Source organism: Apis laboriosa, unplaced genomic scaffold (assembly GCF_014066325.1).
Source record: "Apis laboriosa isolate Shangri-la unplaced genomic scaffold, ASM1406632v1 scaffold11_cov152, whole genome shotgun sequence".
Classification (NCBI taxonomy): Eukaryota; Metazoa; Arthropoda; class Insecta; order Hymenoptera; family Apidae; genus Apis; species Apis laboriosa.
This window is the reverse complement of record NW_025221020.1, coordinates 774,538-791,204: the sequence shown is the minus strand read 5'-3', so window position 1 is coordinate 791,204 and position 16,667 is coordinate 774,538. Positions and strand designations below refer to the sequence as shown.

General features: G+C 39.4%; 1 protein-coding gene across 1 annotated transcript; it reads right to left on the bottom strand.

Annotated features, from left to right (window-relative positions):
* Positions 1–1,534: 1,534 nt before the first annotated feature.
* LOC122717468 lies at positions 1,535–6,653 on the bottom strand. The gene is made up of 7 exons (XM_043941562.1): positions 5,633–6,653; positions 4,788–4,891; positions 4,619–4,711; positions 4,417–4,548; positions 2,946–3,057; positions 2,510–2,738; positions 1,535–1,904 (listed from the first exon to the last, which is right to left on the bottom strand). The coding sequence occupies exons 1-7, from the start codon at positions 5,744–5,746 to the stop codon at positions 1,747–1,749; spliced, it is 942 nt and encodes a 313-aa protein (XP_043797497.1). The 5' UTR covers positions 5,747–6,653; the 3' UTR covers positions 1,535–1,746.
* Positions 6,654–16,667: the final 10,014 nt, after the last annotated feature.

The window sequence follows — 16,667 nt, the reverse complement described above, 5'->3', positions numbered from 1 at the left end:
TGTCCCGCGTAACCCATTGTACGTTCGCGATATTTGTCCCTCCTATTGTTATTCGACATTTCCCGCTCGTTACTAGACGTACGCGTCGATAACAGCCCCCTATTTCCGCGTGTATACATTCCAATCGGCTAATCGCGAAAATTTGAAATAGAAATTTCCTAACCTTTTCCCCGCTATAATGATTTCCGTCGAGATGAGATGAAAAAGTTCGAGGGGCGGAAAATAGGAGATCCTTCAGAGTGTTTATACCTACTGTACAATTGGTATTCCCAATCGAATGAAGAATGAAAATACAGATCGAGAAAAAACGGATACAGATCGACGATCGACAATGAAGTCGATAAGATGGTCGTATAAATTCTGTTCGAAATCGAGGCAGCGTTGTCTATATATACATATAACAAGTTTAATAATAAATATACGAGAAACGGTATATTCGTTTATCTCGGATGGAAGCCAGGGCAAATATTATATTTATACGAGCGATTTCACTCTCGTTCTCTCGAGAACAATATTAATTCGAATTGAGAACGAAATTATCAAGCAACGTGGCAACAACGCTTATTCTCGTCGAAAACGGTGGAGACGATAATTTTTTGCGTTTTAGACCGAGTCCCCTCTCCTCCAATCGAGCAAATTTGCCCAGTCAGGAGGAGACGAAGGTGTGGTGCGCTTTCGTCGAAACGAGAACGAGAACAAAAAAAAAAGATAGTCTTCTATTTACAAAACCGTTGGAACGAGTGGAAACGATCGGTGGCTCGCTTGACGGAGGAAGAGAAACTGCACACACGTTCGGGACTCTTTTCTATCGAATTTCTATCGGGCACGGGACGTCCGTTCGCAGCGAGAGGGCCTACGTGACGCGAGCATCGAACTACTTTCTCCTCTCTCTCCCCCTCCCCCTGTATCGCGAGACATCGATCCGGTGTAAACACACTAACTGTCGTTTCACAATTCCCCATTGTATTTTTTTTTTCCATCACCATCTTCGACATTTTTATACGGCTATAGAATACAGCCTTTTCAGTCCATTAGTCGTTCTTCTTTTTTTATTTTTATATACATCCTTCCTTCCTTCCTTCCTTCCTTCGCGATTGTGATGTATTTAATCATATTTATTTCACGCGCAACGATCGTTATCTCGCATATGATTGCGATATTTGAACTTCTCCTTCGCCTCGCAAATTCCTCGCGCCTCGAATCCTATTAACTAAGTTCAGGGGAGGAGAGAAGCAGGGAGGAGACTAGTTACTCGGGAATTAAGTGATCCGCGGCAGATAGATCGGCGCGCGTCGGCCATGGAATTTCCAGCAACAGTGCGATTATATATATATATATATATATATAGTTTCCTTGATTCCTAGGCGAAACAGCGATCGTATTAATTCGGATCGGCATATGTTTACGCGGAACTTTGACTTTGCGATTCGCCGATCCATAGATTCGAGGTTTATACCGATAATAGCGGTTTCCCTCGTTTCAAAATCGGATAAAATTAACTTAGGTGAAGAAACTCCTCTTCGAGACGGAAACTGTCGAATTTTTCTTCTTTTCTCAGTTAGAAAGAATTGAATTTCGTCGAGAGATTAGATTATATATTAAAATTAATTACATTTTGATACACGTGAACACGCTTTTAACGCGTTTACATATATAGAGGACGATAATACGAAGACGGCAATCTATGCATTTACGACTCACAATCGAGGATTAAGGAGACACGGTCGCGATATGAAACGCGAGCGATCATCTTCTCCTCTTGGGTCTGGCTAACATTTTCAATCGCCTCGAGCATCTCGCCTTTAAAGCCAGCGGCGAGACCGTGAAAGCGTCTTCCCTTAGGTCCGTCTCCATCCCGGCGGGCCGTTCAACCGGTTTCGCAAGGTTTATCGTCCTTGGGGAGGCTACGAAATTAAAGACCATGCATCCCGCGTGTCTCTTCTAATGCTTCCACTCGACGCGGACGAATAACCTCGAAAGAGGGAGAATTAATCTAACGAGAGTTGGTAAGCGGGCGTTACGCGAAAAATGGCCGGATAATTGGGAACAGTTGCGCCGCAAACTTGTCTCGCGGTTGCCCGCGCTTAACCGCGTGAAAAGAAAATTTCGAAGGGAATTTACATTTTGTTGCGAGCAGATAGCAGCAATCGCTTTCCACCACTACTCGAGGAAAGTGGTGGCCTTTCGTTCGAACGGCTCGGTCGGTAAAACGTCGTTTAATCGCTTCTAAAATATCGTTCTAATTACACTTTGGCCGTCTCGCGCTCCTTCCGAATAGGAAGAGGGAAGGGAATTAAACCGATCTCCTCTATCCAAAGGCGAAGGTTAAATCCCGTGGAAAACTTTCGAACAAGGGAATTTTCCAACTTGGCCATTTTCCAACTCCAGTTTTAAGTAAACACGCGCGACGAGATCCGTCGAAAATTTTTCGTCCGCGTTGAGTGGCAAGTTGGAAGTGAGGAGGAGGGGGGGAGGAGAGGCAAAGGAAAAAAATTGGAGAAGTAGGTACCTACGGCCTTGAGCGCGGCCGGGGAAACCTTGCCGGGGATACGAGGCGGCATGATCTCCACCGGTATTTTCGGGAACGCGATTTTGAGAAGGCGTTTGCTGATCTTGTAGGTGAGAGCGGTTATCGGCACTTTGAACGGGTCCCTGCTCACAGGTATCTCTCTCGTGGGCGGCGTTGCCAACTCTTCCAACCTCCGTACGTTGAACGGCCTCCATTTCTTCTTCTTGATCTGCGATTCAACGATTCTATTTATCGATCTCCGAACTTTCTTTTCTTTTTTTTTTCTACGTTATCCTTTCCCGTTCGTCGCCGATCTATTATTGCTCGATCTATCAACGAGGAACGCGTCTATCTATCTACCCCCCTCCCTTCCCTTTCTAAGTTGCCCGACGTTCGGTCTCAATTCGATCCGTTGGACAATTTTGATCTTACGCACGGGTCTAGGCTTGGGCGGGACTTTGGGAGCGGACAGTATCTCCAACACCTCCATGTGGTGTTCCCACTCGTCCGGTTTGATCGCTCGACGCAATTTCGCCATTATCCTTTGCCTGGAATCGGGAAAATTATAGAGCGAGAAATCGAATTATTTCGATATTATCCCCTGACGTGGATGGCGCGAGAACAGAAGGAGCAAGATGAAGGACGGAAGGAAGGGAGGGAGAGGGGCGAGGAGAGAGTAAATTTCATAGAAACGCCCTTGGGCACTATTAATAATTACATCTATCTAGGATATACTCGTGTCTGGTAACTGGGAATGGGCGCGCCAAGTTTGACATGGGAAAATCGACACGAAAAGTGGAAGGATCGAATGTCTCGCTTCCCGGCGAATCCTCTCGAGTGATCGTATCCAGATTGGCTCGAGGCCGGAAGAGACCGGTTCGAAGGGCAATCCGATTATGCTCGTGTTTCGTATTCGAGGAGAGAATACCTCTCCCACTCCTTCTTTGTCTCGAGGCTCAAGGGGAACGCTTCCACGTCAGAGTCGAGCGATATGTAAAAGCCGATTGTAAAAGCAACCGGTGTTCGAAAATAATCGAATAATTATTTTAAAAATTACTTTAGCGATTACTCATTAAAGTAACTCATCGAATAACGTTTATATAGTGGCCTATAAAAACCTTGGCTCGGTTTTCTCGGTTACATGCAATTACATTATTATTATTATCGTCTTGAACCTTAAATTATTAACCCTTTGCACTCGAAGCCTTTTTCGCTCGAACCAATAACTCCACACGATTTCTCGCACCCGTTCCATAAATTTCTTAGCTACCTTAAAACGAATTCACGCGCAAATTAACGTATAAAACTTTTATATTCTAATATTTTACATATCTTTACGAGTAAAGAAAGAAAATTTGTCGAATATCAAAATCTATATTGTATTGTTTTGTGTGATATTTTAATAATAACGTAACCAAGATGCATCCTCGGTTTTTTCATCTTTTTTCATCTTCTCTTCTACTATATCTCTATTTTCATTTTTTTGCTCTCTATTATCAATTTCTCAATGATTAAAAATAATTTCGTTATTTAACGAAAAATCAAACTCATCTTCGTTCGAACTAATTTCATTTTACCGTATTCCATGTTTACAAAACTGAAAGTAACATTTCTATTTCCACGATTGTCAAATACGGTCAAAAATATGTTTTTCTCTAATTTGAGACAAAAAAATCTAATCGTTTGATTATTCCACGCTTTACAAGATTATACGTAAAGATCTTAGAAATTTACTTATGAAGCAATATTTAAAAAAAAATCAAACAAATAAATAAAAAAATGTTGTCACCTCTCGAGTTATCAAACCGATGAGTGATGCCTGAGAATCGCCACCATTCGAGCGCAAAGGGTTAAATAACAAATCGCTCAACAAATTCGACTTTAGTTAAATTTCCGAAATCGCTCACTTCCTCTTTATCTCTCGCTGTTGCCTGGCGTTGCAGAAGAATCGATACCTCCGGTAACGTGATTTTTGTACCCTCAAAAGTGTGTTGGCTATGTTGGCGCTGGTCGGGAACCTCATGTTCGCCAACAGTGTTCTGGAACGGATTAACACAACAATTCGTTAATTCCCGGCAGGGGGTGGGTGAGATAGATGGGTGGAATCACCTCTTTGTGGGAAGTGCCAAGTCGTTGATGCGTTTCGTGGTTTTGGCCGCGAGAGTTTTCGGATGGATACGCGGAAACAGTGGCGGTGCTTTTCTACGAGGAGAGGAGGATGAGGCCGGTTGTTGGGCCGAAAATGAATCGGAAGAGCGTCACAGGCTCCAATACTCACGCTGGATCGTATTTTTTCGTAATGTGTTTCGGCTGGGCCATCACTTTGATTCTTTTCGATGCTCGTGCTTTCAACGCTGATCGCCGGATGCTGTAGGGTCGCGGCTGGTGATCAAACCGACAACAATTAATTATATTAGTATATTAATATATTAATATGATTATATTTAATAATTAATTTAATAATTAATATTATATTTAATAATAATAATTTATATTTAATAGTTACATTAATTATATTAATATATTAATACATTAATATATTAATATAATAATATTAAAAATTATACGTAAATATTTTATCAAAATATTTCTCTTATCGGACATATTACTTTAAGAATTAATAAATTAAATTAAATTAATTTATATTCTTATATATAATATTGTTATCAACTTTTAAACGCAAATTAAATGTTATAATTTAACTAATAATCCATCCTATAATTTAACTAATAATTTAACTAAATTAATTAATTCTATAAAATTCAAAATTTTATGTGCTTAAACGCTTAAATGCTTAAAATAAATTATATAATATCAAGATTTTTTTATATTAAGAATGTAATGTTTTATTCATAACTATATAGAGAAATGGTTTTTTATTTTTTAAAATTATCTCTATAAATCATATAATATTAAGATTTTTTATATTAAGAATATAATATTTTATTCATAGCTATATAGAGAAGTGGTTTTTTATTTTTTAAAATTATCTCTATAAATTATATAAATTATCAAGATTTTTTATATTAAGAATATAATCTTTTATTTATAACTATATATAACAACAATAAAAGTTACGCTAGAAGAGAGAAAAGGAGAGAGACAAAGATTATTAGAACTCACCAAAATGTGCACGTGTTTCTTCTGGATTCTTCTCCAGTTGGGCCGTGCCAACAGGGAGATGTGCTGTTTGTGGGACAAATGCTCCATGGCGTATTTGATCCTTTCGGACAGCATGTTTGCGATTCTCGTTCACAGCTAATCGTTAATCAATTTCCTTAGTGACAAGCACGCGGCTCGGTTTCTCCTTCTTCCTTTGCCCCTCTCGATCTTTGTCCCTCACTCGACCCTCCTCCCCCTCCCTCGTTGCACGATCCAAGTTCAACCGGATCCGACGATTCGAGCGTCGTTGGATATGTCGAATACGCGAAAGGAAAGGAAAAAAAAAAAAAACGTGGGGGAGGGACGAAGAAAACACAAAAAAGGAAGCAGAAGCGGAAACTCGAATTTCGGTGAGATTTATCACCACGAAACTTCTTCCCTGTCTAACCCTTAATTTGGACGTGACGTGTCCGTCACTGGAGGATGAAAATTTAGAACGGATTGATATTGACGTTGCGCCGAAATGAACAAATGACGGGGATCAAACGGTCGCCAACGTTTTACGCCAAACTTCTCGCTTAATTTCGAAAAATTTTCGATCCACACGCAAATAATCACAGATAGGCAAATAGAAATAGAATTTTACGCGAAGGAAAGAAAAAAATCAAGCTAGTCCCTCCCCCTCTACCCCCTCCCCCCGCCCCTCGCATTGTTCGAGTCGAAACGAGGGCTGCTTGTTTCTCGACCGCCGTCGAGAAGGTCGAAATATTCGTATTCACCGAAGAATTATCCATCGGGAATATGGGAACCGTGGGGGATTTTCGATTAATAATACCGAAACACGACGGTAAATACTCGACTATTCCCTGGACAGTTGACTGCATACTACAATCCGTTACTCGGCGCGAGGAATCGCAAGCTTCGTTTTCACGCGTTCGAAACGAAAACGCTTCGTTACGCACGCGTAGAACGCGTTGCGAAAGAGAAAAAGAAGAAAAAAACGATGCGAAGGTGTACAATTTCAAAATCAAATTTCTCGACTCGAGCCGCGATTCTTACTCGCAGAGCGCTCGAGCGTATAGTATTATTAGCATCTCAGAAATATGAAGGAACAGGGGATGATAGAACGTAATTTCGAGCTCGCGGTATTACGTACAAAAGCTCTCTCGATGAAGATCTCTTAAGGGACATCCGGGTCCGCTTTATTCGTTTTCATCGTGTCCACGAACATCCCGACACACATACACACACACACATTCTCTTTCTCTCTCGCTTCTTTTTCCGCTTCCTTCCTCCCGGCCCAACCGCTTCTCTCTTCCTCTTTCGCGTTTCACTTATCCTCCTTATCCCGTTCTCCTTTTTCCCCTCTTTTTTCCACGTCTTCCTCCATCTCGTTCTAACACTCGTTCCCTCTCAGTCTGTCAACCCCGCATGGGAAATCTCAAATACGAGTCTGTTTACTTGGCACTTGGAATCCCGGTGGATATCGATGATAAGATTTTACTCCAACTTCATCCTTCCCCTAGCCCGCTTCATCAACCGCTTCTTCACTCCTTCGTGGACCGTCGCTACCGGGACAACTGTAACCATCCTCGGCGCTCAGGTTTCGCGAATAACGCGGCAGATATATGCACGTATATTACAGGGAGTCGTGCCCTAACCGAGACCGAGTTCGAATTTCAACGGCAAAAAAAAAAAAAAAAAACGCGTCATTGCGACTCGGCGAAAAGCCAGCACTGCATCCCGGCTAGACGTTAATAAAAATTTCTCCCCCCTCTTACATCAGGATCGCGATATTTCTTTCTCCATCTCTCGCCAAATTCATTCTTTCCTTTTGCTTTCCCTCAAAGTTTTATTCCCATTTTTCTTTTCTTTTTTCTTTTTTTTATTTCCTTACTTCGCTCCGAGTCTCCGAAAAATTTTTATTCTACCAGACGGATATTAATTCGTGGTTCCAACGCGATACAGTCGTAATATACTTTTATACTCGATTAACGTTGAAACGAGAAATGTTCGGCTACGGTACTTGGTTCCTCGAGTTAATCCGATTCCGGCTTCGTGAATAGGGAAAAGGTTTCCATCGCATCATAGACGCAGATGCCAGCTAAATGCCAAATACTGTTCGTTGCTGAAAAGAAATCTCGCGGAAGAAACGCGGGTCTGATTGGTTAATTTTAAGGAAAAAAACGCATACCATTTGTCACATATATATACTAATCCAAAACGATTTGTATCTAAATGCATTAAGCGTAAGCATCCAGAGAATTCTAAATCGATATAATATAAAAATTTTTTTATTTCTTATAATGTGCTAATTATGATTTATAACAAGTATAATTTATAAATGTAATTTCGTATTCGTATCAAAATAATTAATAGTTTCGAAAATATTTCATTATCGATTTTGAATGTTCAAATTATAGCTCTTCTATGCAGTGTGCGGATTGTCAGGATTGTCAACAAAACGTTTAAAAGTGGGGATAGGCGGTCCTAACGAAGGACCCCTCTTGCCCCTGTGCCGTTTCGCGAGACCTCTTTCCACCAGTGAACAATACTGAAGGAAACGCCTATTTTCACATGCATTTCTACTATGACATTTGTTACATATTATTAGTCCAAAATGACGGTCTATATTTAAACTTCGATGCATTAATCCAGAGTATCGATATAATATAAAAATTTTTTTATTTCTCATAAAATATATAGGCTAATTGCGATTTGTAACATTAATTTAATTTATAAATGTAATTTTGTATTCGAATAGTTAAGATAATAAGATGATATTTCAGCTTCCAATCTTAAATGATTATTCTAATGTAACTTCATAAATGGAAATAATTTTTCGATTTTGAATATTTCAATTATAATTCTTTTTCTACTGTGCAGTATACGATGTCAACAAAGTGTCTAAAGTGGGGATAAACGGTCCTAGCGAAGAACCCCTCTTGCCCCTGTGCGTCCTTCTTTTCACCAGTGAACAGTAGGTACTTATATATACTCTGGCGTGAAGTGTCATTAGTTAATTCAATTCGCAAATTGCTACATGTATCATTTACAATTGTTCGTGAATCTGAAGAACGTTAATACGAAATTAGAATACTTGTGTTTCTTGCCAGTGAATGTCGAATGGTGATGAAATTGAGCGATAAGTGAATCAAAGGAAACAGAAAAGAAGGAACATAGAATTCGCCATGTTACGAGAAATTTAATACTCGAGAGAGACTTTTGGATGTTGCCTTCGATCCAATTGTGGATCCTCGCTTCGATGAAAACTTTGAACGATAGGTTACGTTTTGCTCGTGTATACATATTCGTCCTCCGCGGTTGACCGTTTATCGATCGGCTGTACAACGTGCGCGCGCGCGCGCGCGTGTGTGTAACGATATTTAATTTCGCTACAATTTGCAAACGACACAACACCGATCGGCCAATAATTCTCGAGGAAAGAACGCGTCGCCGGAATTCCCGTTCAACTTCTCTCTTCGTAATTGCTTATAGATAGTCGCCGTGCTCTTTACTCGAGCACCTCCGTTCGATTTTCACTTCTATCGTTTCCGCCTTCGATCGTCCTTTCTTATGCCCCATTTCGTTCCCCCTCGGTTTTCCACCAATTTACCGTTCTCTCGATCCGTGTCCAATATTGTTCCGTGGCTATGATAGAAACATCAAACATTTTTCTTTCTATTTCCCTCAATTCGAGAACAATAATTCCGAATAATTTCTTATATAAAAGACTTAACAAACATGAATACAGTTCTGGAAACTTGATCTTAAGAGAGCTCGAAACGACAAAGATTTCTTAAGTATCGTCATTACCCATTGAAAAAAGTAACTAGTTAAAAATAATAATGGAATAAAGTCACTTCGATTAATTACTTATTAAAATGCTTAAATAACATTTATTATTTGTAGCTTTTCATATAATCTTGACCATCTTTTGCTATTATTTGCGATTATTATTATTTTAAACGATAAATTATCGAAATAATTCAACTATTAAATTTTCCCCGTTATTGGAGATCCACTATATTCCGATGTAAAGATATACATCGTCTCATCGCTAGTGTTTCACCGGATAAGTTTCCAACAGTCTCTTTATTGATGCACTTCTTTCGAAACGATAGTATTCGAATGGAAAATTCGTTCGTTGGTTTCATCGATAACCGATCGAAAGCGGCGTACGTTACTAATATATTCCCCGATCTTTTCCTCGATTAATCGACCAAACATCTTGCGCATTAAGAATGCTCGTGCTCGGTCGGTCCATCGATTGTGGGAAGAAATTTCAATCGGAAAACGTGACAAGCATTAATGATCGTTCAACCGTCCCCGTGTCTTTTGCCCCACGTTTTTATCCGCCTTATTTTCGATTAGATATCGTTAACGAAAACTTATCTCCTATTCCGACCCGCGTATAACCCCGTCAAAACATACGAGAAACTGCAACTTTTCGAAATTCCTAATTCCATAAACTGGAATTAGGAAGGTAACGAGGAAAAATGGTATCGAAAGATTAACGGATAAAAATTTCCTCCATTGTTTAAAACTTTTAAATTCGATTACTCGCGCGTCGATACAACCCGCATATTTTCCACCTGCACGAGAATCATCTATCATCGAGTTTTTTCGCCTCGAGAATTATCACGAGTTGGAAACAAAATATCGAACGTCGAACCCAACATCGATCGATGGAACAAAGAAGTAAGGAACGATTCGCCGCGCGTACCAACGTATTTTAGGAAGCGACAACGTGACTTGCTCTCTGTCGGTGGGGAACAGGAAACGAGGGGAAAAAGCAGGGAAAGCAATTTTCCCTGGAAAGACGGTGACATCCGAAAAAAAAAAAAAATGGGAACAAGTTTTTGATTCGCATTTATAACATTTGCAGGCAAAACTCAACTCTCGACGTCAACCATGCCAACAGAATTAATTACTTTGCCCAACTAATTACACACCATCGATCGTTCCTTTGTTTCCCGTTTCCTTCGCCGAATCGGTCGCGCGTGACTTCTCTTTCACCTTCGACGAATAAAAAAGTGAATGTAAACAAACAAGTTTCGGTCAAGTCAAGAATTTGCGCGAACGTAGGCGAAAATGGGTCGTTATTCTCGTCGCGCTGAGTTTCTCGGCAAGTTCTAAAAAAAAAAAAAAAAAAAGTGGAGAAACTTGACGAACCGCGTAACGAAAAGAGAAAAGTTAGGTCGAATTCGAATTCGGTCGTGACTCTTCCTCCTTCCTCGCTCGTTTCACCGAGAGTAAATATCGAGCGTAAATATATACTACCGGCAGGATATCTAGGAAAAATGAAACGTGGCGAGTTTGAAAGAAACGATTAGTCCGCGAGGAACGGTGTTCGAATTCGTTTCACGAAATCGAACGATCGACAAAATAGCAGATTTCGAACGATTCTATACATTTATCAAAGATATGGTTTAATCGTTAGTAATTCGTTAGTTAATGGAGGATGTGTTCGAATTTTGTTGACGTTTCTCGATAACGCTGTTGGAGGAAGAATACGGGATCTCTCGAAAACCGACACGTAGAAATTTAACGATTATTGCCACTCGTCTCTCGAGATCGAACCTTCACCGGATTCTATCGACGACTAATCCGTTATACAATGGTCGGTCGGTCGTGTAATTAAAACGATTCTTGGAACTGGAAATTTGCCACAATTTCGGGAGGAAAACAAAAATAGCGCGCGAGAAGATGATTGTAGAGTTGAATGAAAGGAAAAAGAAAGAGGGGGGGAAGGGAGAAAAAAAAGACAAAGTCGTTGCGGAATGTCGCCACGAGTTGTCTTTTGGCCGTCGTATCCGGTTATCTCGACCACTTTATCCGACAAAATTGTCGGCGGGAGCGGAGAGGCGAGCTCTCTTACGGCCACGAAAATTATATCGCGGAAGCGAAGTGGCGGACGAAAGGGGCCGCGAGCTTTCGTAAACTTGGCGGGCGGCGGAAACGCGGGGTAACGAGGCGAGATAGCTCTCGAGCAACTTTTCGCGAAATTTTCCACTCGACCCCCCGCCCTTGTTATACCGCCGTGTTGCGAGATAAAAGATAAAGATAACGCCTAGCTTTCCCGCTTCTTAATAATTTCCAACAGCCGCTCTCATCTCGATCCTTCTTCGATTCCTCCTCTACGATCTTTCCAATCATCATTGCCCGATGCGAGAAGTCTGATCAGATCGTAGACGTAACAGCTGATTTTTCGCGTTCGTAATTCGTACAATAAACTAATTGCGTCGCACAAGCGTCAAAGGTATGCTTTCACGGAGGAAGAATAAAATAGCCGATGAGAAATTAATCCTGGATATTTGACGGCGTTGCGAAGAATAATTTTACGCGATCTCGCATGCCGGTCACACGAGCCCCGGATAGAAGGAAAAAAATTGGAAGCGCTTGCTTCTTCTCGCTCCTTCTTTCCCCTCTTCGTCTCTTTCGAACTGCGAGCGGCATCTTCGATTTCGACCTACTTGGAAATCGAAACGGAAATAATGGGAGAAAATACCTTCGAACGTTTCAGTTTTTCGAATGTACCTGTAGAACGTTTATGGTTTAGAATAATGATAAAGCTAAAGCCGTTTCGATATCGATTCTTTCGTGTATATTTTGTCTCGTATATAAATTTTGGATCAAACAACGTGTAACGAGTATTTCGAATGAAATTTCATTTTCCATTTTAGTTGCGCTCACGTGTAGAGAAAAGTTTTGATAAAAAAAAAAAAAAAAAAAAAAAAANAAAAAAAAAAAAAAAAAAAAAAAAAAGAAAAAAGAAAGCTAGGTTGCGTTTAAGGTTTCTCGAGATTGGTTCTTTGGACGAATGATCAAACGGTGGTATCATTTGCCTCTAGCTTTATGGTGCGTTCTAAAAACTATAGTCGTAAAAAGAGCACGCTTTTAACCAGTAGCAAAGTTTTTTTTAGATCAATTTTCCTTTCGCGCGTAATGCTCTAGAAGCTGCCAACACGAAATGTGCGAAACACGGATACACCTTCGTTATTTCATCTTCGCGGCCAATGAAACACCAATATCGTTGCGAGATGCGTTCTACATTTCGATTTTCACGTCATAGAATATTCGTCGATAGAGAGATGTAAACGGATCGGATATAGTTAACACGATTGATAAATAAGCACGGAATTACGAAATTTACACATGCCCAAACATTTTCATGTTTGATTTCCGTGAAATTGAATTTTGTCACGCGTGTTAATCTACGAGAACGCTTCGTTATCGCGTCTCGTGAAAATCATCCTACATAACCTTGTTTCTGGCCGGGCAAAAAATTCTACCGTGCAACTCACCTCCAAGAAGCGCTATTTGCCGAGCAAATATCCGTTTTCGGTTCATCGTGTTTGCCGTGTTTCCCCACTCGGAATAAACTTTACTCCCATCAACGTGAAAGCTCATCACATGAAAAATCACTGGTCATATCGTGCCGCGTTCATCCGGCCGACTCCATGCAACTGTAGTCACGCCTCTTCACTTTCGAATAAGGAAGGATTCACGACTCTCGATAAATCGAAAATCCATCTATTCCGTTCGGAAGATGTTTCGATTTTTCCCCCCCGGTGATTTTAGATACTTCGGCAAAAATAAGAGAAATAAAAAATCAAGGAGTGTTCGACCGATAGAATACAAATACACGTGTATGTATTTACGATGGTCAATTTCGAATTTTATATATGCGCTTGGATATAACGAACGATCTCTCCCGAGACAAATTGTAAAATTACTTCATTGACGTTTCATTGACGTCTTTTATTTGGAAACAGGTCAAATGGCACTTTATTCATTCCGATTATTGGTGAATGCAATCTGATTGGCAAACACGTGTTGCATCGATACGATAGCGATGAATTGGAAGAAAAAGAATGCGTAAAGACGAATGCGAAAGAGTATTTGACGAGCAAGCGAATACAACGTTTTATTGCAAAGTCAAAATCCTTTTCTCGTACTTTCCGCTTTTTCTTTTATCTGAATTTAAATCAAAATTAAATTTTTACAAAGTAAATTTGTTGAATTTTTTTAAAAAAAAATCTTTATCTTTAACGTATAATAAAATACTTTAATTAATTAATATATAAAAATATATAGATTCTCTGATAATATATAGAAAATGTAATTTATATAATATATAAAATTATATATACATGCTCTGCAATATATGAAACAAAAATTTATATTGTATTTATATCATATATTCATATATGATATAAATATTCCGTACGATAAAAATTTGTTTGTTAAGAATAAAGTTTGTTAAGATTTTTATCATTACATTGAGCAAGGAAGACAATAATGAAGTCAAATATGAATCTATCTCTTGAGAGTATAAAATGTGCAGAACAGTGGAAGAAGGACAAAGATAGGATAAAAATTCGGAAATTAACGCCATCTTCAGTGTGCCGCAAATGAAACTCGTAAGTGAAGGAAAGAAAACTGTAGGATGAAGATAGAGATAAGATAAGGATTGATCATTACTGCCATCTCTTAAATGCTTATAAAAACTTCTTTCAATAATACTCGAGAGATGGTACTAGCGATCGTTTCTTACTCTACTTTATCTCGTATTTAAGAGATGTTTTTGGCATTCAAGAGATATCGTTGGTAATCAATTCTTATCTTATATTTATCTTCCTTCTATCATTTTCTGTCCTTTATTTAAATGAATTTCATTTGTGACACTCTAAAGATGGCACTGATTTTCATATTTTTACCCTATATCTGTCTTTCTCTAAATGTTTTCTTTCCTTGTTCCTTTTACACATTTTATCATTTCTCTTTTATAATTTTAAAAATGTGTTTTGATATTTAATATAAAAGAATATATATTACATTTTCTCGATATTACGTATATCTTGTCGTATACTTTAAATCTTCAATCTGTAATCGTTTTATATATAAATAGTTTTTTAAATACCCAAAAAGATACATTGTAAAACAATCGTAAATTCAAATATTTGAAAAACATATACATTTTTATTTTTGGAAATGTATAACAATATATTATTTTTCATCACGGGATTAATTTGCAAAAAATTTGTCGAACGTTACATTTATTTCTATATGGAAGATACGATGATCATCTTTGGACCGTTGGATGGTATCTATTGTCGATCGTAAGTAACATTTAGAATTGTGAAAGAGATATAAGATCCCTTCTTTACTCGTATGCGTGAAACGTTTGCTTTACTTTCTAACAGATGGCAATATCGTTTCCAGATGTAAAAACTCACCCACAGTTGCACGGATATCGAGATCGAGAAAGAACCGAACTAGAACGAAAATATTGGAACAGATTCGATTGAAACGGAATGATTTGTACGGTTCGTTGGACGAATAATTACAAAATTAGCTGTAACAATAGGATGGATCGCATCCTGGGTGGTAATTGGCGAGCGGTCGGAACAAAGAATATGTAATTAGTTTGCATGCGATTTATAAACGAGCGTTGGTTGCAAAGTCAGCGAAATCGAAAATAATTTACATTAACCGGAGTTAACGAGGGGCTCGGATTCGGTAATTAACCTATTACAGGACGAGCTTGCTTGCATGATAATTTTCAAAATCGATACGCAACATTCCTGCGAGCTACTGTCATATTCACCGTTCGCCACCGTTCTCTCTCGCTGTAAACCATAATCAAGCGGTGACCAAACCCACCGACCACCGAAACGAGTTCGAGGTAGCGGATCTCTCGAAATATCGATAATTGGATTCTACCTGCTCTCAGACTTTGCGCAACGATTTATCGGTTGAAAAACGATTTTTATCCTTTCAAATCGAATCGAAGAAATAAAACAAAAAGAGCGTAATTTCGATACGAGCGCGTCTTTTAATGCCCTCGATGACAAGTTTAAATTAATTTTTCCTCGTTTTCGTTTCATTCTCCTAGTTTGTTGGTCGAGCTCTTTGACCGTCGGTAAATTGAATTAGGCGGTGACCAACAAAGGAAGGTTATTTGTCGGTCTACATACATGTAACGATTCGACGTTTCGTCAAAGAAAATAGAGGAATCGTTTTAATATAGGTAAATTAATTCTAGGTAATTTCGTTTTATCTTCTGGATTCGTTTTCAATTGCTCGTTACGGACTGTGGCCCATTAATTAAAGTTTATTTATGACAGGGCTCTTTGATAAATTGATTTTGCATGGTTGATAGAGAAATTTTCATTTCTCTTCCCTCGTTACAATGTTTTTCCTTTTGCCATCGCTCGAGCCAATATCGGGACAGCATAATTTCGCGTACGTTCCCGTTGCTATTCGCGGGAATACCCTTTTCCCAACGATGTTATTCGAATCTGGGTCATCGACGACAAAAGGAAAAAGCGAGAGGGAAATTTCATTGAATAGAAAGAATAGGAAATTTACAAAAGAGAAGCTGTAAATGGCGGACATAAAATCCTTCTTTATGCTCTTGCACAGGCCTTGCATGCCAATAATGCTAGTTTCTCTCTCTCTCTCTCTCTCTCTCTCTCTCTCTCTTTTCCTCTCTCGCTATCTTTCTTGTCGATTAATTTGCGGAGAACATTGTTGGTTCGATTAAAGTTGTACGCGTAAAAATATTCCCCACGCTTTTTCTATTTTCGCATGGAAAAATTATAATCGCTCTCCAATTTCCAACCAATTTTTACCAATTACGCGTTGATTAAAGTTGGCATCCCGATACATCTATCTACCCGCCATGTAGTCGTAATGCTGCATAATTTCTCAACTCGAAACGATATTTCATGTATCGAAAAAAGGGCAGGGGGAAAAACTGATGTGAAAGATATCTCGCGGAATGGAATATAGGCCATCTAGAAGAGGAAGTTTTCGCCGGACAGATTAAGAAAATGGACAAGCGTTGGAAAGGACGAAGAGTGGGGGAGGGGGGGGGGGAAGGTTTGGAGTTAGTTCAAACGATAGCAACCGTTTCGCCTCCGCGCCCCGTTTAATTTCTGCCTCGTCACTGGTGGAACTTGCCGTTGGCAGTTATTGGCCGGAAAAAAAGAGGGGGGCGGGGAAGGAGGGGGAGGGTGGCCTCGGTAAAGGTTGACGGCCATTTTGA

What these genes read in the sequence shown, in the direction of transcription:
- LOC122717468 (XM_043941562.1), bottom strand. Translation starts at nt 5,746, where the DNA reads ATGCTGTCCGAAAGGATCAAATACGCCATGGAGCATTTGTCCCACAAA. An exon ending in TTGGCACTTCCCACAAAGAG is followed by an intron (nt 4,549 to 4,618) that starts GTGATTCCACCC and finishes AATCCGTTCCAG; the next exon opens with AACACTGTTGGCGAACATGA. An exon ending in CAGCGAGAGATAAAGAGGAA is followed by an intron (nt 3,058 to 4,416) that starts GTGAGCGATTTC and finishes TCCCGATTCCAG; the next exon opens with GCAAAGGATAATGGCGAAAT.